The 22038-nt window shown below is 40.2% G+C and overlaps 1 protein-coding gene across 1 annotated transcript; it reads left to right on the plus strand.

Annotated features, from left to right (window-relative positions):
• The first annotated feature begins 269 nt into the window (after positions 1–269).
• On the plus strand, positions 270–21732 carry LOC137150801 (WD repeat and coiled-coil-containing protein-like). The gene is made up of 3 exons (XM_067544859.1): positions 270–2192; positions 15483–15603; positions 21566–21732. The coding sequence occupies exons 1-3, from the start codon at positions 270–272 to the stop codon at positions 21730–21732; spliced, it is 2211 nt and encodes a 736-aa protein (XP_067400960.1).
• The last annotated feature ends 306 nt before the right edge of the window (positions 21733–22038 follow it).

The following is a 22038-nucleotide window of genomic DNA, read 5'->3' on the forward strand; positions in this document are numbered from 1 at the left end:
TCACATGAAGATTATAACTCCTCCCAGGGAAAAAGCATAGTAAAAGCAGCTTTCACATGGATTTATACTTAGAAGAGACGCTGTAGAGTCAGAGCGTGAAGGAGTTTGCATTTCAGGCTCCTTGCTTATCAGAAAAAAAATCATCTTGATTCACCTACAGGGAAACAAGTCAACAGCCAGGGGACTCATTTTCCACATCAAGATGCTCAAATGAATCCTGTGGATTTTTTACTTTGGAATGATCAGTTCTAAGCTTGAAGTTTAAAAGAATGGAGTTGGGAAAGGCAAAACTTCTGAGAACTGGCCTTAATGCTTTGCACCAGGCCATACATCCTCTGCTTGGAATTGTCTGGACCGATGGGAAGCAAGTGGCACTGACTGCTTTACATTTTCATAATGGAGAACTCAAGTTTGGTGACTCAAGTGTAATTGGTCAGTTTGAACATGTTCATGGACTTTCCTGGGGCCCATGTCGTGCGGCAGACACACCGGCTCTGCTTGCTGTTCAGCATAAAAAACATGTCACTGTTTGGCAACTGAGCTATAACATTTCAGAAAAGAAAAAGCTCCTGGTTTCTCAGACTTGTGAAATTGGGGAGCCGTTCCCAATGCTTCCCCAGGGCTGTGTGTGGCATCCCAAGAAAGATATTTTGGCTGTGCTAACTAAACGGGACGCCTCAGTTTTATACGCTGTTCGTTCTGATAACTCCAGGGTTAAGGCAGATATCAAAAGCAGTGGTCTCATCCACTGCGCTTGTTGGACTAAGGAAGGTAATCGCTTAGTGGTTGCTATAAGTAGTGCACTTCATTCCTACGTATGGGATGATGCTCAGAAAGCTTTAAATGCTTGCTTCTTTTGCCCAATATTTGATGTGGGTGGTTATATCTGTGCTATAGAAGCTACTTTGGATTTCCAAATTGCTGTAGCCACAGAGCTGCCATTGGATAAGATCTGTGGCTTAAATGCAGGTATTACATTTGATGTGCCATCCGGTCCTGAAACAGGTTCTTTAACTTCACAATCTACTCTGGCGCTTGGGGATGAGGAATACTCCATGGACCTTAGAAGAAAATCGACAGATTCAGAAAAATCAGTGGCTGTTGATTCAGTAGCTTCTTCTTCATCAGGTCCTCTGGATTTGACCCACATCCTTGCAAACCATCGGAGATCTGATCCCAGTCCTCTCATTCCTCTGAGACGCAAGGACTACATCCCAGGACGCAATCAAGACTCTTCATACCTGATCTTGGTGACTTTTGAGAGAAAGGTAACCACCACCAGAAAAGTCAGCGTCCCAGGTATTCTGGTCCCTGACATAATAGCTTTTGACCCAAGAGCTCAGATTGTGGCAGTAGCCTCCAATACTTGTAACATTGTTTTGGTTTATTCGGTAACCTCTTCCTGCATGCCCAGTATTCAACAAATCCAGCTGGAGAAAAGTGAAAGGCCGAAGGGTTTGTGCTTCTTGACAGATAAACTCTTGTTGATTTTGATTGGAAAGCAGAAATTCACTGATCCTGCTCTCATTCCATCTTCAAATACAGACAGGTACATTATTCGTTTAATGATCGAAGAATTAACATTTGAAGAAGATTCTTCAGCACTGTCTGATGCCACCCAGAATCTGCTTTCTAATTTTGAATCCTCTGTGAATACTCTTGGAAAAAGAAAGTTATTTGAAAATCTTGCCATGGAAGATCAACCCACGAGCAGGGAGCTGTTAATACCAGGTAGCACTATTATTCAATCCCCTAGTAGCAGGAGAAGACTCATAGAAGAATTGAAGAGCCCTAGTTATGAACGAAGCTCATCATCAAGTGTGAGTGACCTTGATGAAAAAAGAGTCTCAGGTGACCCATCCATTGCATTGGAAACATTGGATGTGGAGCCAATTAATCGGTCAGTGGCCCTCTTTGGACTTGGGACACCAACCAGGTTTTCCAACAGACCACCTTCTCCTAAAGTGCAGCTGGATGTGATTCAAGACACTTCTATTTCTCCTAAAAATAACAACTTGCCAAGTGAAAAAGGAGCCAGTCACATATCCAGAAATGTAGAAAGACTGTGTGGCAGCGTCACTGAGTTACAGTTGCACCTTTCTGAACTAACAGACTTCACTAAAAATGGAAAGAGGTCATCTCTAGTATACCCATCTTTTCAGGAGCCACCTTTTGTCCACATCACTAATCAGGTAATTTTTTAATTACTTTAGCATTCTTATCAGGTAGCTTTTTAAAAACTCTCTTTTTATAAATATATAGATAGATATAAAACGCTTTATTTTTTTTTAAAGTAAGAGGATGCATTTTAATTTTCACAGTCCACTTAGCAGATTTCATCTGAGCTTGACACAGCTTGATTCAGAGTTGTGAAATAACTTGTCATTGAAACAATCGGTTGTATTCCTGCAACCAGTTGGCTGAATTGTGTAGAAGATTCTGCATAAGAAATCAGGGTCTATTCTGCTTTTGCTGCTCAGATGCAACGACCATTGAGGCTAATTGGAGTTACATGCACATATCAAAAAGGAGCACAGAACATTAACAATTATCACTGTGCAAAAGGGTTTTTTATTAGTTCAGTGTAGAGATAGGTCCACAAACATTCCCACTGGATATGACAGCCACTCCCATCAACAAGCCTATGAAGTTCAGATCCAAGGTATCTCTGATGGGCTGAAACAAAACTTTGAATCCAGACTTTTGAAAAGTTCAGGTGGGAATGATCTGAACTTTGCAAATTGGCCCATCTCTAGTTAAATTTCTCACTGACAATCTTTATACATCTGGACAGTTTCACTTTTAAAAAATTACCATTTTAACTTGCTTTCTTTAAAAAAAAGTCAGTATGTACCTAACTGCTAATTATTTTATTAACTAATAAGTAATATGCCAAGTCCTTATCTAGCCCTTATTCACACAAATCTTCCATTGATTTCTGTGAGAGTTTTAACTAAGTAAGGACTTCAGTATGTGGCCCATTAATTATTACTAATATTTCCAAGATAGCCTTCAGATTAGTATCTAGTTTCCAATTATACATTTATATATTTTGTAGCTTTTGAAAATGCTTTAGGATCCTTTGGTCTGAAAGGCATTATGGAAATATAAGATATTAATATTTTATTATGTAGTGGTATTAAAATTATATCTCTCTGGGTCAAATTTAATTCTCAGATGTGCTCCAGTGGTTTCTTATTATATTAATGAGAGCAATGTGCACATTCAAGTAGAAAATCTTCCTCTACACATCATTACTTGATTCAAACATCATTCATCATATTTTAAAAATTATTTACTTGCCATTTTTGATTATTCTAGTGTATTAGCATTCTGGGTGAAAGCAAAGTATCTGATCTCATTTAGTCAATAATTTAACTTGAATATATTGCATAAATTCTAAAGTAAAAAGAAAAAAGTTCTACTTTAAATAATTTAGTGTTATATTCACCAGAAAGTAAGCTCCTGTCACTTTCAGTGAATTGAAGCTCTTCTGGCTTCTGAACATTTACTATCTCATTGCCTTGTAAGAAGCCCCTTTTTTGTGCCAATCTTTTCCAAATAGAAGTTCAGGCTATGGGACCTCGCACCTGCTTAAGATCTGAATTACAAAGTAAGTGTTTGATTGCACAAACCTATGCTTGCACAGGTAGAGAGAAATATGTTTGCTTTTACTTTTAAATCAAAGTCAGTTTGGTGCTGGTAAAACACTGCCAGACTGACCCCATTGGAGACTGAATTTCTCTGTTTACTAAAAGAACAGGTTGGTTTCATAGCTCATCCGAAAGAGAACACCGCATTAAACTGATTCAGAAAAAGTGCCGCTTAATGAATGTTTGCAGTGTTGTAGCCATGTTGGTCCCAGGATATGAGAGAGGCAAAGGTGGGTGAGGTAATATCTTTTATCACAAGTTGCGCCAATAAAAGATATTACCTCACCCACCTTGGCTGTCCCACTTAATGAATAGGTTTGTGCCACATTTAGGAGTTCTTTTAAGGTCTCCCATCAAAGTACTGAGCAAGTCTAACCCTGTCTAGCTTCTGAGATCTAGCAAAATCACAGTATGAGGCCAAAGATAATGAAAAAGAGATTGATGGCAAAGAGACCACCAGACAAGCAGAGATACATTTTGCCTCACAGGCAGCTAATAATTTTCTCAGAAAATAAACATTTTAATTACTTTGGATTCAGAGTCATCAGAGTCTTGTTCCTGCTTCATGAGCCTACTAGCACTCTCTGAGCGCAGAAGCCACCTCAGCCATGGAGTTTTACACGCAGGCTCTGTATTCGTAGAGCAAAAGGCTCAGGAAACAGCTTTACTGCCTCATGGTATAAATACCTCTGTGTGGTAAACATTCTCAATGTAGGTCACACTGCAGTACTGTAATACTGCAGTATGGCATTTATTTGTAAACTCCTCATTGTAAGGTCTGTGTCTTTGTATGGATTTGTACAGCACTCAGCACAATGTGGGCCCAGTTTTGACTGAGGCAGGCATCTGAGCATTACTGTACAATAAAATACATAAAATAATAACTACAATATTTAACCATGGGGCTACTTATAAACATAAAAGTAAGAATTAAATCATTACAAGTAAAAACAGCAGTTATTAATGACCAGTTATGAACTTTAATATGTGACAATGTTAATATACATCAAACTTCAACTTCTACTTAGAAATAATGGTCTAAGATAAATCTGAATCTAAATTATTTAATAATTTCAATTTCTCTCCATAGTGTGTAAGTTTCCAAAAACGGTATTTGTTTTAGTAGTGCTATCCTAACCGTAAGGAAGAGACTATGTCCTTTTGGGATTTGCCATGACGATATTATCTGTAACTTCTGAGACACTCATGCCTATTCAGTGATCCCAGGACTTATATTCTAAGTAAACTACAGACATTAGAGAGAGCCATGGTCACGAGGAATCCTGGAAATCTATTTGTTACGGAAGAACACGGAATTTGCACTTTTACAGAGAATCTTTAGTTTTTACATTTTGTGAAAAAATAAAAACATATACAGTGGATTCCCAATTGGGACTGGGCCCATATTGGATATCAAACATTTGGATAATCAAGAGACTGGACGGGATTTCAGCTGTCACCTTAAAAATTGTAAATATATCAATAAAACATTGTGTTCAACCGATACCTACATATATTGTGGCTAGAGAAACTATAGTTCAGCGTTTCATTTTAATCATGGGAAAATGTTTTTTTTATTTGAAAATTTTGGTTTTTTTAAACACAGAAAACTAGGACACCTGATGACCACTTGCACTTTGGCACTGTCACTATTGTAGCTTGGGTAATAGCATTCAGCCATAGAGGTGATGTGGATCATTTACTTTGAACAGCATATATTTAGGCTAGGAAGGACTAGATTTTTATCACTAAATGCTGGGAAATGTCAATTTACTGTATACACAAAGACAAAAAAATATTTCCATCACAATAATCAAAATTTACAGATAGACAAAGCAAGAAAAATGGTGCTTGAGAACTTATTAGAGTTTGATTTAAGGATATTTACTTTGTATATTTTGACATGTGGTATTGACAATTTGTGTTTTAACTGTTCTAAAGCTTTAACTTTTCACATCTCAACATCTACTGTCATTAAATAATTACTGTCAGACCATTAAATAATTACTTGTCTGACCCCCTCATAATTTCCTGCAACTGTGAAAATTTAAATTGACTAAAATATTTAAAAAATTCTTTAAAATAAGTTTCAATATAATACATCAAAATTACAAAAAAATAAAAATCTAATTCTGCCAGGCCTTCATATGTTATTGCTGTTGCATCATGTAGAGATGAGTGATTCAGAGCACTGTGGGAGGGCAGGCAGAGAGATTCAGTAACAAGCTATTATTAAATAAGTAAAAAAAAGAGTTGAATAATGTGTTAAAGATCTGTTTCTGTGAATGCTTTTTGCAAGATATTTTATCATTCAGTTTATCTCTAGAAAAAAAGATGCAGAACAAGTAACTAGCCCCATTGAGAAACTAATTACAGTAGGAAATTGGACCGTCAGGATTTGAGGTGACTGCCATTTAGGCAAACCTCACTAACAGAGATAAGATTCATTTGCAGTGAAGAACCGTGTTAACCTCCCATTTTGTTCACAAGCAGTACTGTGTCAAAAATCTATATCACTGACAGTGTAGATCACAAAATTAAACAGAAAAACAAATGTATTTTAGGTGATTAGGCATAATGATTTCTCTCTCAACACTCACTGACGGTATAGAATTAAATGTATACTTGTATAAGCATCCTTCAGACACTGTACAGTGATATAATTGATCTGGTCAGTAAAGTAACAAAGAGAAAAGCAAGGTTTTACAATAAGTTAGGAGAAGAGTAGAGGCCATTGCAGGTAGATCGGAAAAACAACAAAACCTGGGGCATAATCATACACAATAGTGGGAAGGCAAGGACAGAGAACAGAAAGGAGACCAAGGTTGGAGGAGTAAAGTGAATGAACAAAGGAATAGGTATATTAGGCCACAGAGACTGGCTGTAGTAAATTAATCCCTCTCTTGGTAATGAAGTATCAAGCCTTTTGTTCATGACACCCAAATTTCCATCTCCATCAACTCATTCTAAGGCCATGATCCTGCAAGATGTTCAGGTTGGAAGAGGTATGGGAGGTGCTGAGAACCATCAAGACCTGATGCAGTCGGTGTAGAAACTTCACTGGAAGAGTGCAGCAACTTGAAATAAAGGACAACAAGCTCTCTATATTCCCGTCTTGACTGTCAGCTCTGAACTACACAATAATAACCCTATCAATGAACGCATCAGAGACTGAAGACCCTCTTTTGGGTAAGATAGTCCCCTTTTGCCCCCAGGTTTCTGACTCAGCTATCACTTTCCTTAACTCATGCCTTAACTTTGCTTCCAAGGCAAGAAATCTGTCATCTTTAACCTCCAACATTACTTTACTTATCACATCTCCCTTGTCTGTATATCTACTTATCACCAGTTTCAGAACTTAATCAGAATTTGTCCTTACCATGTCCCCTCTGCTTTTGCTTACATCCTTATCCATGCATTAATCACCTGCTATCATGACTACTGCAGTTCACTTTTTTATGATCTTCCTAAATCTCTGCTCTCTAAACTTCAGGCTGCCTGACTAGTCTGTCACTCCAGGAAGCAGAGACATTTCACCTTTATCTTCCATCACTTTCATGGCTTCCTTTCTATTCCTCAATCCAACTCAAAATCGCCCTCCTGATTATCAAAATGGTTCATGGATTTACTAGAGCTGAAAGAAATGGAGGAAGGTACTAGGCTGTAGGTGGATCAGGGAGAATGGAGCACATTTTTTGACTTTTAAAAAGAGGACCTTTTCTGCATCCCATAGAATGCTTCCATGGAAACAGATTCTGCCACTCCTTAGTGACACTAAGGAATATGTACGCACGAGATGCCCCATGGACTTTAATGGGATCATTGGTGGAATAAGGTACTATTCAAGGTGAGTGTATCAGAAACTGGTACATATATAAGTAAATGGGGTACCCACGTCTGAGTGGACAATGCACTCTGATTTGCACCACTATCTCATCAGTAGCTGGACTTAAATTCATAGACATGATCTTTGTACCAAAGTAAATGTGGGTGGTACAGGCAGATGTACAAGATTAAAATGGAGCAAGAGGGTCAAGAATGGGAAAGGATAGCATTGAAGGTATTGGCAGACTGATGGATAGAGATAAAATATGTTGTTTACTTCTAGTACAAACAGATTGTACAAAGCATCTAATACAAGGACTTTTAAAAACCTATTTGTTCTTTGCTTTAGTAAACCATTTTCCTCCCATAGACAAACTTCCTCACATGTTACAAATACATAGTATGGACTTGACCACTGTAGCCCCAGCCATGTGCTTGAAAACAGTTTCTGCTAGTGCATTTCAAGCCCTCACCTGGAAACAATCTTAAAATCTTCATATATTGAGCACACCGCTTTTCTTCAATTTTCTTACAAGATTTCTTGAGGTTTACATTCATACTCAATCTCTCTCTCACGTCTTGTGCACTTTTGCATGCTCTTGTTGAATAATAAACTCAGGAATGGAAGAGACAAACATGACTAGAAAAGGAAGAATCTTATTGCGTTAGGAACACACCCTGTCACTGAATGGGGGAAGAGAGTAACAAGGAATGATCATTAATGTAGTATTTCATCTTTTTCCTATCATGTACATTACAAATTTACCGGTTCAGGAAAGCTCAGGATTGCAATAAAAAACCCTTAGCTGCCCAATTTCTGGAAAGCTGCCAAGAAAGGGAGAAGAATAAGGCAGAACAACAATAACTCTTTGGGGGGCATCAGTTTTAGTGAGTTTCGCATTATTTGATGTTTTACTTAAAGCTTCAGCTCATTGAGGCATGTGGTTACAGGAGATTCTCAGCTTCCATTTTTTAAACAAATAAGTTTTCTATCCCTCATGGTTGCAGAGAAAAGCTTGAACACGTGACCTGAGGATACCCTCAAGGTTCAAAAACAAGAAGAAAAAAAATCCAATCTAGAATCAGAATCAGAGATACATCTTCTAGGAAAAGATAGTGAAACTCAATGTAGTTGGAGGAAGGATGATCTTGTGCTTAAGACACAAGTGGAGGCATGAGATCTTGGTTCTGTTCCTTATACTGCCACAAATTACCTGTATGGGCTTGAGTAACTTAATAACATAAAAACAGCTATACTGGGTCAGAACAATGGTCCATCTAGCCCAGGATCCTGTCTTTCAACAATGGCCAATGCCAGGTGCTTCAGAAAGAATGAACAGAACAGGTAATCATCAAGTGATTCATCCTGTCTCCCATTCACAGCTTCTGGCAAACAGAGGCTAGGGACACTTCAGAGCATTGTTTTCCATCCCTGTCCATCCTGACTAATAGCCATTGATGGACTTATCCTCCATGAACTTATCTAGTTATTTTTTTAACCCCATTATACTCTTGGCCTTCTCAACATCCTCTGGCAAAGAGTTCCACAGGTGGACTGTGCATTGTATGAAGAAATACTTCCTTTTGTTTGTTTTAAACCTGCTGCCTATTAATTTCATTTTGTGATGCCTAGCTCTTATGTTATGAGAAGGAGTAAATAACACTTCCTTATTTATTTTCTCCATACCAGTCCTGATTTTATAGATCTCTATCATATCCCTCTTTAGTCATCTCTTTTCCAAGCACAAAAGTCCCAGTCTTATTAATCTCTCCACATATGGAAGCTGTTCCAGACCCCAAATCATTTTTGTTGCCCTTTTCTGTACCTTTCCCAATGCCATTGTATCTTTTTCGAGATGGAGCGATCAGATCTGCACGCATTATTCAAGATGTAGGTGTACTATGGATTTATAAAGAGGCAATATGATATTTTCTGTCTTATTACCTATCCCTTTCCTAATAATTCCCAACATTCTGTTGCTTTTTCTGACTGCCGCTGCACATTGAGTGGATGTTTTCAGAGAACTATCCACAATGACTCCAAGATCTCTTTCTTAAGTGGTAACAGCTAATTTAGACCCCATCATTTTATATGTATAGTTAGGAGTATGTTTTCCAATGTGCATTATTTTACATTTTTTAACTTTGAATGTCATTTTGTTGCCCAGTCACCCTGTTTTGTGAAAATCCCTTTGTAACTTTTCGCATTCTGCTTTGGACTTAACTATCTTGAGTAGTTTTGTATCATCTGCAAATTTTGCTACTTCACTGTTTATCCCTTTTTCCAGATCATTTATGAATATGTTGAACAGCACTGGTACCAGCACAGACCTCTGGGGAACACCACTATTTACCTCTCTCCATTCTGAAAACTGACCATTGATTCCTACCCTTTGTTTCCTATCTTTTAACCAGTTACTGATCCAGAAGAGGATCTTTCCCCTTATCCCATGACCGTTTGCTTTGTTTAAGAGCCTTTGGTGAGGAACCTTGTCAAAGGCTTTTTGAAAATCTAACATTATATCCACTGGATCACCCTTGTCCACATGCTTGTTGACCCACTCAAAGAATTCTAGTACACTGGCGAGGCATAATTTCCCTTTACAAAAACCATGTTGACACATCCCCAACAAATCCTGTGTGTCTGATAATTCTGTTCTTTACTATACTTTCAACTAAAGTCAACTGAAGTTAAGTTTACCAGGCTGTAATTGCTGGGAGCACCTCTGAAGCCTTTTTTAAAAATTTGCATCACATTAGCTATCCTCCAGTCATCTGGTACAGAAGCTGATTTAAATTATTGTGGTATGTAACTGTGGTATGTAACCTAAGTACACAGTTAGTAGTTCTACAATTTCACATTTGAGTTCCTTCAGAACTCTTGGGTGAATACTCTCTGGTCCTGGTGACTTATTCCTGTTTAATTTATCAGTTTGTTTCAAAACCTCCTCTAATGACACCTCAATCCAGGACAGTTCCTCAAATTTGATACCTAAAAAGAATGGCTCGGGTTTGGGAATCTCCCTCACATCCTAAAGTGTGAAGACTGATGCAAAGAATTCATTTAGTTTCTCTGCAATGGCCTTCTCTTCCTTGAGTGCTCCTTTAGCACCTCGATCGTCCGGTGACCCCACTGGTTGTTTAGCCTGCTTTCTGCTTCTGATATACGTTACAAAAATGTTTGCTGTTATCTTTTGTCTTTGGCTGGCTGTTCTTCACACTCCTTTTTGGCCTGCCTAATTATACTTTTACACTTCACTTGCCAGAGTTTATGCTCCTTTCTATTTTCCTCAATAGGACTTAATTTCCACTTTTTAAAGAATGCTTTTTTGCCCCTACCTATGACTTTTACTTTGTTGTTTAGCCATGGTGGCACTTTTTACTCTTACTAGGTTTTAAAATTTGGAATATACATTTAAACTGAGCCTCTATTGTTGTTGTGTGTTGGCGATCCCTCGGTGGTTGAGGATGATTTCTTTCACAGGTTTTATTTTATATGGGTTCTTTGGTGACAGAGGAGTCCAATCCCTGAGCCACAGATTTGTTGGCAGATTTTGCAGGAGCTGTAGGAAGGCAGGGCTGGGCCATGATTGCTCCATGACAATTGTCTGTCCTTTCTTTTCTGCATTTTTCTGCTACCAGGGAAAGGCAATTTTCCGCAAAAAAGTGGTCGTTCCTTCTCTGACAAGTCTTCACCAGTTATCCCTCTCTTGGGTTACTGTCACCCAGTGTGTGATATTGACGCCACAACTCTTGTTGTTTGTCTTGAGTGAGTCTTTAAAGCATTTCTTTTGGCCTCCCCGTTTCCTTTTTCCTTTGGTGAGTTGGGCATACAGCAATTGTTTTGGTAGACGTCCATCAGGCATGCACACCCAGTGCCCACTTCACCTCATCTGGTGCTGGATAATCAGGGCCTTAGCACTGAAGATATTGGCCTCCATGAAGACACAGACATTAGTGAGGTGATCCTCCCACTTTATGTTGAGGATCTTCCAGAGAAAGTACTGGTGCTGGCCTATCAGGTTTTTCAAGTGTTTTCTGTAGGTCACCCAAGTCTTGCAGTCATAGGAGAGAGCTGGGATTACCACCACTTTGTAAACTAAAAGTCTAATGTGTGTTCTGATGTCATGGTTGTTGAAAACCTGGTGAGACAGTCTGCCAAAGGCAAGTCTGGCACAGCAGATTTTGGGCTGAATCTCAATGTCTATGTTTGCCCTCTGTGAGAGATGGCTGCCAAGGTAGGCAACGTGATCTACATTTTCCAGTTCCTCTCTGTCAATGTAGATTTTCCTTGCTGGGTGTGATGATTGACTGGGAGCAGGCTGGTGGGGGACTTTGGTTTTGCCAATGTTCAAGGTTAGCCGTAAGCTTTTGTAAGCTTCAGAGAAGCAGTTAAAGATCCTCCTTTAAGTGTGCAACCATAGCACATAATTTGGTTATTGTTGCCGATGTTACTTTAGTTCTGGCATGGAGGCGAGAGAGTTTGAAGAGGTTGCTGTCAAACCAATATTGGATGTCAATGCCCTGCGGCAGACAATCTTGGATTAGCATTGTCATAGCTGCTAGAAAAATGGAGAAGAGAGTGGGTGCCAGTGCACAGTCTTGCTTTACGCCAGTTCTGATGGCAAAGGGCTCAGAGATAGAACCACTGCACAGGATGGAGGCAGTCATCTGGTGATGGAGGAGTCTTACAATGGTGGTAAATTGCTCGGACAGCCAAACTTTGGCATGATTTTCCAGAGAGCCTCACAGTCAGATCGATAAAGGCCATATACAACTCCTGGTGTTGTCTTTAAAAACTTTCCATGCAGCTTGCAGGGATTTCACTTTTGGCACTGTACCTTTTAATTTCTGTTTAACTAACTTCCTCATTTTTGTGCAGCTCCCTTTTCTGAAATTAAATGCTATTTAATTGTCTCGGTTTCATCATCTATAAATCACCTACTTCTCAAGAACGTTATATGGCTATGTTGGTTAATGTACGTAAAGCATTATGTGTTCCTCAAAGAAAAGGTACATTATTGCTACTTAAACTAAATGGTAAATCAGAAGAAGCTGAAATAAAATGGAGCAATAAAAACAGAGGAAGATCCATGGTCTAATAGAATTCTCCAACAGTCAGACATAAAATGTAACAGGGATTAATTTATCATGGCAAACAGGAGAAGTGTCTGACCACTGGAGAAAGACTAATGTGACACTAATATTTAAAAGCAAAGCAATGAAAGGAAAGGAAAAGAACTGTGAAACTAAAGATCTGGATTTTTGAAGTCTGTACAAGGAAAAAATGTAAAACCATGGATTGGGATAATATAAAGGATCTTAGAGAGGAACAGACAGTCTAAGACAGTCCATGTGGTTTTACAAAGAGGAAGTCATACTATAAAATTATGATTCACTTCTTGGTGGAGGTTACAATAAGAGCTGGCAAGGCTAAGCAGAAAACATAATGCACCAAGTTCATCACCTAGCATAACTTTACTAATTGAAATCAACTGATTTGTAGTCAATTGAGAAGGAGCTGGGATGAATTCGTCTTGATCATTCTTGATTTTTAGATAACTGGTAGGAAGAAATGGGCCTGCACTACATCCAAGCCTGCTCAAATTCTATGAAGGATCACCTTTGGAACAGAACTTTTCAGTTTAGGCCCATCGTTATTTACAAATTATTGATGCAAATGCAAATCAGACAAAGTTTTGTTGTTTCCACCAGTATTCAAACAAAATGTGGCTGTTTTTGGATGGTACAAGCTCATAACAAAAAAAAAATCACTTTTCTGTTGTGCACAAATATCTGATGTGCATATGCAAATACCAGTTTTTGAGTGCAAATGCAAAGTCTGCAGTCATTACATCCATTGCTGAATATTAAGCCCCTTGAACTCTGTGTATAAATTTAAGTGCAATATAGTATTACTGGAAAGAAAAGAAGGAATTTGAGGGGAACCAAGATGACCAGGAGGAGCTGTCATAAATTATAACTACAAGTGATTTCTGATCAGAAAGGAAAGGATTGAAAGGGGACTTATTTGAAGCATTTCAAATTACTTCGATTTTTTTCCATTCCAGTTATTACACAATAAATAACAAATTGCTAATTATTGTTAGCATGGGGACAAGAGTACAAAATATCTGCAGGGGTTTTTGTTTTTTTCCAATTTAATTTAAAGACATTTGTACAGTGCCTGACCCAACAGGAACTTCAGAGCTACCATCATACACCAATTAAATAATATGAAGCTAGTCATCTGCATGAGTTCTTTAAAATAGAATGGGGAAATGATAATTTCACCAAAGTTCAGAGGCATTATGATGGTATTTATAATCCAGTGTGGTTATGTGAAAACCTGGTGGATTTAATGTGCAATGAAAGAAAAGAGACTACTTGGTTTAGGAAGGGTATAAGATGCTGCAGGGTAAAGAGCACGTAGCTGCAGCAAAACTGTTTGAGACGTGGACGGAGTCAATAGCAGCAAGAGAGCTTGAATAAAAACTAAGAATTGAGCTTAAAGGAGATTAAGAGACATTTATTCAAGCCAAAGGTTAATTAACAGGTGAAACAGATTACTAAATACAGAAATAGAAGATGCAGCTGTGAACTGGTTTAAAAAAGAAGTTTGACATCAAAAAGAAATATCAAAGGATACAAAGTGCAAACACTAACTAGAGCAGAAACCAAGTTAGGACTAGGGTAGATGGCATCTAGTCTTTCTGTCCTAAAATATTACAGTGCTGCACTTGGTTTCATGCTGAATATACGAAAGGAAAAGTTGGAGGAGGAGGAGGGGGAGAGAGTAAAAGCCTATTAATTAAATTAGAAGATTATGATAAATTGGGAGGTGTTGCAAACACAAGTTTGGCCAGGGGAGAAAAACAGATAGGTTCTAAAGAAACAGAAAGTATGGGCAGGAAATAAAGTGAGCCTCAAAGTAGAAAAATACAGTAGGATGCTTTAGGGGGAAATAACCCAAACCATAGATATTTAAAAACGGAGAGAGTATCTTGAAAAGCAGTAATGCTGAAATTGGTCTCTAGGTAATCGTGGGCAGCATATATAAGCATATCTAGCAATTACATAGTTGCTTAGACTTTACAGCCATCAGGTGTTCCTCATGCTGCAGTTGTGTGGGCTCGGGCTGAGCCACAGAGGTATTTAGGCTCCTAACTTCTAGTGACTTGATGAAAGTTAGGAGCCTAAATACCTCTGGAGATCTGGGTCAGAATTTGTGATCATCAGCAGGAACGGAACTCAGAGGCCTCAGTCCTTTGGTCCAGCTAATAATCTCCACTCAGCACTGCAACATAAAGGAGGCCAAGGCTGTCTTATGCCATCTTTATAATCCCCCACTCTCTGATTTGGCTCCCAGTACCAGTTAGGACCCCCTAGGAAAGCTACACCTGACTTACCAAGACAGATTCCCCAGCTGCCTGATTAGGGCAGCTTTATAGTCCCTCCCTCTGTTCTGCCAGAGCTGAGTAGATGGACTGTATTAGGGCTACATGTGTGACGGAGGATCTTTTGTTTGATAAACACACACCTGTAGAACTGGAACTAAGGAGACTGCTTATTAGTTGCATTAGCATTAGGCTAGTAAACTCTGTAGGCCAGTCACTAACAGATGACATGATCGCATCCACTTGGCAGGACAGACATTCACCCAGAAGAGGAAAATAGAGACTTACACACATGACCCAGTACATTACATTTGCAAGGGAATATGGCATCAAAGAAGCTGGTGCAGTTTTGAGCTGCACATGCAGACATGACTCTAAGGAGCTGGGATCCAAATGAGTCCCTCTCTGCTTGAGCCTGGTGAGCCAGTACCTAGAATATTGCAGTTAGGTATGGGTGCCATATCACCAGAAACATACAGACACATTGTTGGGAGTAAAGAGAAGATGAAAACCCAAAATGTTAAAGGAGCTGGAGGGACTGATCCTTGCGGTAAAAAGTGTCTAGTCGTCTAACATGACCTTTTCTTTTGCATGTATGTGTCTGAAGAAATATTTCTCAAATGGAGCTGTCGCTGAAGAAACAAGAACCGTTCTCCTTTGTGATGGCAAGATCCACCTGAATTTAGTCCAGCAGCTTTTTGATCTACACATTATTGAAATGAAACACGGTATGTTCTGTTTATTTCCGTCGGCTGGGCTGCACACATTAGCTGTGCTTGGAAACTTCTATGAGGATTTTGAAGTTTTTCCCAATAAGCCCTTGTTTTTGTTAGGGATGTTAGGGAGGATGGCACAGCTGCCTGTGACAGAGTGCTGGGCAACAGCAGCTGAGCCAACACTCTGGTCACTGCAGCTCTAATTGATTATTCCAGAGCAGACCTCATTCAGAAGAGCTGTGCCTAACTGATGGGCTGAGGAGACCTAAGAGGCTAATTACGTCATTAGGTCAATGGTTCAAAAGGCACAGGAAGGAAGTGGGATGGGAGAGCGAGCTGCCTGTGTGCGTTCTCCCTAGGACAGTAAGTGTAAGGCTGTACAGTGGTTCCCAACCTGTGGCCCGCAGGGTCTTTCAAAATAGCCTGCCGCTCCCATTCCCCTCGCTGCAGAAGGGAACTGCTGCCTAAGGACCCAGGTGGAGCACACTGCTGTGGGGCTACAAGACTGGTGCACTGCAGCCAAGGGGACAGGAGATCAGCACTCCCCTCCCCCTGGCTGTAGCAGGGAGCAGGGCAAAGTGCTCCATCTGGGTGGATAGGCGCTGAGGTCCTGGCTGGAGCCAGAGGGAAGGGAGCACTGATTTCCCATTCCCCTGGCTGCACAAAGGAGCCACTGCCTAGGGACCCAGGTGGAGCGCATGGGGCTACAGGACACATGTGGTTTCCCTGCTGCAGCCGGGAGGGATGGAAGATCAGCAAGGAGGCAGCCTGCCTGCTCGCTGAACTTCTGTCTGGCTGCACTGAGGAAGGAGGGAGGAAGCTGCTGGCAGAGACTTCACGGTTGTAAAAATGGCATGTGTGGCCCTTGAGCCAAAAAAGTTGGGAACCACTGGTATAGAGTATAAGGGTGGTAGAAACCAACACTGTAAATTAAAAGTATTGGAAATTGCATGGGGTGTCTTACCAGGTCTGAGCTGTTTGCAGACTTGAGCAGAGGCAAGAGTGAGTTTGCCCTGCCACACTGCCCCCAAACCAGAGTAATCTGTTAGATTCCTCTGTAGAGGGAGACAAAGAAAATAATCAGGACAGCAAGCTCTTTGGAAACAGGGATGCTTCCTTTTAAGGCCTTTTGGCATCTTTACCCCACCCTTCTTCACAAACATGCCACGCACCTGAAGATGCAGGGGAGGGGGAAAATCCTTTTGAGGATATGTAACTTTTATGTCTGAAAATTCTTGGGATTAGTGTAATCTAAAATAAACACAGGAACCCAGTGATCTAATCTGGGAAACTCCTACTTACCTCCCACGAGTGATATATTTGTGAAGATGGGGAGGAGCCAGAAAAATCTTCTCCCTGCACTAATACTTCTCTGTAAATATTTATCAGCTTTTCAGGCACTGCATGGCATGTGTTTCTCCCTCTCGCCTCTCTAATGGTTTCTCCGGCTTGTCTTATAATATACTTTATTATGGTAAATGTTTGCCTTGGTCTACAGCTGTGATCTGAGTGGCTTCCCCCCAACAGGGACACCCAACAATAACTTCCTACCCAGTTACCACCAACAAATAAAAAATATTCCTCATAATTAGAGCTGGGCAGAAGTTTTTCCTGTCCCATGGAAATTTTCACAGAGCAAAAGCAAACCTAGCCCCCATAACTTAGTGGTTAGGGCACTCACCTAGCATGAGGGAAATCTAGATTCAAATCCATGGAGAGCAGACAATCTTGGGTCTCTCATCTACCAGGCTATTGGCTACTCTGGGATGGGACTCTCTCTCTCTCATTTTGACCAAAAGTTCCATCCTGTACCTAAGAAACCTTCCTGACTACTTCATATGCTATGATTGGCAGCTCACTGCTAAAGAGACACCAGCAGAGGCATGGCACGGGTGCTGTCAGTGAGGACAGACCAGGGCAGGAAAATCTGCATTGCATCTGTTTACACTGGGCCTGATTCATTTTGTGCTAGAGCTGAGTCCAGTGTAAAAACCGAGAACGGTGCTTCCCTGACTCTGGGGATCACTGGTTTGGTTTGGTGATGCCTTAACTTGTACTCAGGCTGCAATGGTCTCTGGATAGTTCCAGCAGTCAAACATAGGTGGGACATAAGACAACTCTCCCTCTGCCAGCATACCTCTGGAGGTGGCTGCAGGCGGTGGAGTAGAGCAAACTATGCCAACTCTTCACCTGCTGGGGAGGCCCTCTTTGGAATTTGTGTTCTCAGGGAGGTCCCTTTGCAGCAACACAGAGTGGGTTTAGCATGGGGATGGTATGGTGAAGTCACATCTTTGGCCAGAACTGCCAGTTCTTGATTTTAAGATCACTGTGACAGATTCGCAGCACTCACCAGCAGAGTGATGCCTCCTGCTGGTTATCTGGGGATTAGCTTGAGCCGACACCCACATCCACAGTCTGCACACCATCACTCTGCCTCCCAGTTCACCTATGACCTTTCCCACAGCTGTTAGGCCTTATGTAATCTTCTTCATGACTCAGCCTGCCAGCCAGGCCACAATCCACGTTCCCTCCCCCTTCTGGGGGAAGTTTGGCTCCTCAGAAGACCAGCCACTTTCCCAGTGGCCACTACAGTTTCTCATTCATCACTTCCTCAGTGGCACCTGCAGCAACTTATTCTGCCACTTCCCCAGTAACTAGTGGGGAGAAGAGACCTGGGACCACTCACTACTCCTGGTCCCGGCCCAGGGATCCTGTGCATCACAGCCTCCTGCTGTGCCTTGAATTTCTTTCCCTGCTGCTGTGTCCCAGGGCCACTTCTCCCTAGCACCATCTCTGCCCGTCCTCAGGAACTGCTGCTACCCACTCCCAGCAGTAACTCTGTCTCAGATGCTGCAGGCCTCTCAGCCTGCAAAAGACACAGCCTTCCCTCTTTGAGCTCCAAGCAGTCACTCCTCCAGTCTGCCCTACAGCTCCTTTTATATGAGCCTGCTGGCCTTTGATTGGCTGTTCCTCACAGCCTCTCTCCTATTGGCTGTCTCCCAAGGGCTGCTTTTAACTCCTTAAATACCAGTGTGGGGCAGACACCCCATCCCAAGCACCAAATTCACCTGTTCAATGAAAAAAGAAGAGGTGGATTCTATGACTAGTATGAAAATGAATGAGAAAGCCTGAGAAAACCTGTTTTCAGCCTATGAAAAGGCTGATAATTTAGTTAACATCATGACACTTCATTTTGATGCACTGGATTTTATAGAAGACATGCAACATCACTGAAGCACCTCCAGATGTCTCTTCTTCTGTCCAATGTGCTCTTATATTCTTCATAAAAGGAGTCAGTTTGTAAAGAGCAAAGGGAATCATTGAACCAAGAATCTCTCTCAAACTATGCAAAATTTACCAGATTCAGAGCAGAGGGATTTATGTGGTTCTTCAATAATTCTGATCAAACAGAGGATTGCACTCCCTGAGTTTTCCTGAATTTGAGATTCAGAGGAGCTGCAAAACTCAAAGTATAATCAGTCAAAATTGCTGACTTTCACCTGATTTTGCATTGAAACCCTGTGAAACCACAAGGTTTGCATAGTTTTGATACAAAACCATAAAGATGGCTTGGGCGCAAGTGAAATGTTTTTGTGAACCTCAGCAGATCGTACCACAAGTGTGGGGTGATTTTCCAGTTTGCAACAAAAACACAAAAAGTACATTGAAGGGTTACCAAATGTTACTTAGCTCTATCCCATCCTCTAATGCCACATAGTTAGATGGGACACTTTGATGAACATCCCTGGTTTGCAGTGGTGGTTTCCACATTTTTTTTCTTTTGAATGAACACTTAAAAATGCCAACTGGCAACAGTGGGCAAAATTCACACCTGATGCAAGCCCACTGAAACGAATGGAGTTACACCAGGGATGAACTCAACCTTGCCCTGAACGCTTTAAGTCCAGTAGGGTAATGTCATTACCCGCACTAAATATAGCCTGTCAAATACAGCATTGGTAACAGCACATATCTTGAGGTCTCAGTCTTCTGCAGGTCATCTGTAATAATTATGCAAGGTTAAAGGATATTTTTAGTATTACTTTTTGCACCAGGCTATCTCCAAGTAATAAAACGTTTTGTAGGATATAATACAACATGAGTGTCACTTATTACTATTGTGATCTTTCCAACTTTCAAATGAATGGGATAAAAACTCACAAGGGAGTAATAAAAAGCATGTTTTATCAGTTTGGCATTTAATGCAATTCTGTTGGTTTGTGTGGCAGCATTTCCACTTACTGCCCTCTCAGTTTATGGATTCTAAAGTCTGTCCAGAATTAGAAAGAAGGTATTAACAGAAAAAGATTAAAGGTTCAAGGTTGGGAATGACAATCTTCTTATGACGTTATAGGTGACATGACAACATGAAATTGTAAAATTGCTTAGTTAACAGCATAAGGAAAGGCGATCTCGCTTTGCCTTATTATGTTGCAACTGAAAAAAAAATCAAGCACAGGTTTCGGGCTTTTTACTCGTCCTTTTTCCATAATCTTTTTTGTTTTGCGTAGAGAAGTAAAATTTACAATAACTGTCAATATATACACAATGAAACATAGCCTGCCTTCCTGTATATCAAATGAAGCTATTCAAGGTCCTCTATTCCATAATTACAGGACAAGTTTATCAATAATATGGTACACAGAGGTTTCCAGAATGGTGGTGTTGTCAATGTTCTTTCTTCTGAAATGTCAAACTGTAAAAAAACAAAGAATATACAGACAAATTGCTATATATGTGTATGTTATGTCCTAGGATAAGATAATAGGTAGCCCATTAGGGAACAGACCCACTAGCTGTAAATATACATAGTAAATACTGCTTCATTTTAAAAGGTGACTTACAAAAGAAAGAAAAATTTTCTGCTTCTACATGATGCATGAAGCAAGCCTGAATGGTTCTGATTTTCTTTCTTTCTTTTTTTCTTTGTCAGCCTTTTTTTTTTTAAACATTAGAAATTCAGATCTTGTCAACCCTATATTTTCCTGAGAGACTCTGTGGACAACTGGAGAACTAGCAGGTTTATGATATCAGAAATACTATACCAGTGAAACCTAATTAATTGAGAGGGGAAGCGATTTTCATTCACACTGTTTAAAAATATTTCTGTTGTTATTGTTATCACCTATTTAATACAAATGCCTGAGAAACACTTGGGAGAAAAGAAGTCTTTGTCAGAGATTCAAAAACCCACCTCTTCAACCGAGGACTAAGAAAGCTCACAATCCACATTTCTGAGACCTCGAACAAGCCACCCCACAAATCTACTAAGAACAAGACTTGACAGTCCCAAGATTTCTCAAGTAAAAACCAAGCAATAAAAATAACCAAACATACAAAAATGAAACCCTTCAAGGCCTCTTAATATCATAAATAGGAGTGGGGAAAAATAAAAAATCATTTTTTTCTTTTGCATGTCACCTTCAAAAAAGTAATTTCTTTCAATGTGTTATGTGAATTTAGAGCTGCTGAACAGGGCTGGATTGAAAGCCCTGGAGATGGAAGTCTCTATTTATCCCCCAAACAAATATAGCACAGGTAGTTTCTTAATAATTTATTTCAGTTTTATCATTCCTTCATAATGTATGAGGAGCAAATGAGCAAATGGATGAGCAGAAGTAGATGGCATGGGAACAAAGGTTAGCTGTGGAAGGGTTGACAAAAAAACGGGGTTGAGGAGGAAAGTGGGGATGTGTTGTATGCATCCACACTGGCAAAACCTGAATTTCTTTTTCACCATTGCTGAGCAGTTAGTCTAAATGCATGAGCCTTTTCTACACTAGGGCTTAATGTTACCATTGAGGAAGCTACACCTATAGTTGATTGCCAGATATGAATTTTGCTAGCGCAGACAAGGTTTCAGTGCGGAGGAAAAGGAAGGCTAATGTGCTCGACTACATATTTTAAAGTGTTTGTACATTGTATGTAGTCACATCAGAACATTCATTTTCTTTACTGCTTAATTTCTTTACAGGTTCTTCTTGGATTGTCCTCACTGCAGACAGTGAAGGTTTTGTTCCATTAATGTTCAAAGCAAAGCAAGAGATAATCATAAGGGACGGAAGTGACAATTCAGAAGTCTGTGAGAGTCACTCCTGCAAAAACAGCATTTCTATGCAACCACCAAGCAGTGTCACATAATTTCTGGATGATGAACGGTAATGCCCTTTTGTTATGAGACAATTAAAAAAAAAGACGTTCTGCAGTATCAGCATGGCTAGAAAACCATCTCCCATACGTTCGGTGCATTGAAACTGTAATACATGTGTGACAGTTCCACAATAGCTAGATCCTATCTGGGTTTCAGTGATCCTGTCCGCAGGATCAGATCTAGATTCATGTCTGTTTCATCTGCCACTATTAATGTTTGTGGCAGGATTTGAGCAGTGGGTAGGGAAAGACTGTTTCTCTGTAGTTGGTACTTTAATTCTGTTCATGATGTTCTTG

This window comes from Emydura macquarii, unplaced genomic scaffold (genome assembly GCF_026122565.2).
Source record: "Emydura macquarii macquarii isolate MOO-44397 ecotype Brisbane River unplaced genomic scaffold, CSIRO-AGI_Emac_v2 contig_1027, whole genome shotgun sequence".
In the NCBI taxonomy this organism is placed as follows: Eukaryota; Metazoa; Chordata; order Testudines; family Chelidae; genus Emydura; species Emydura macquarii.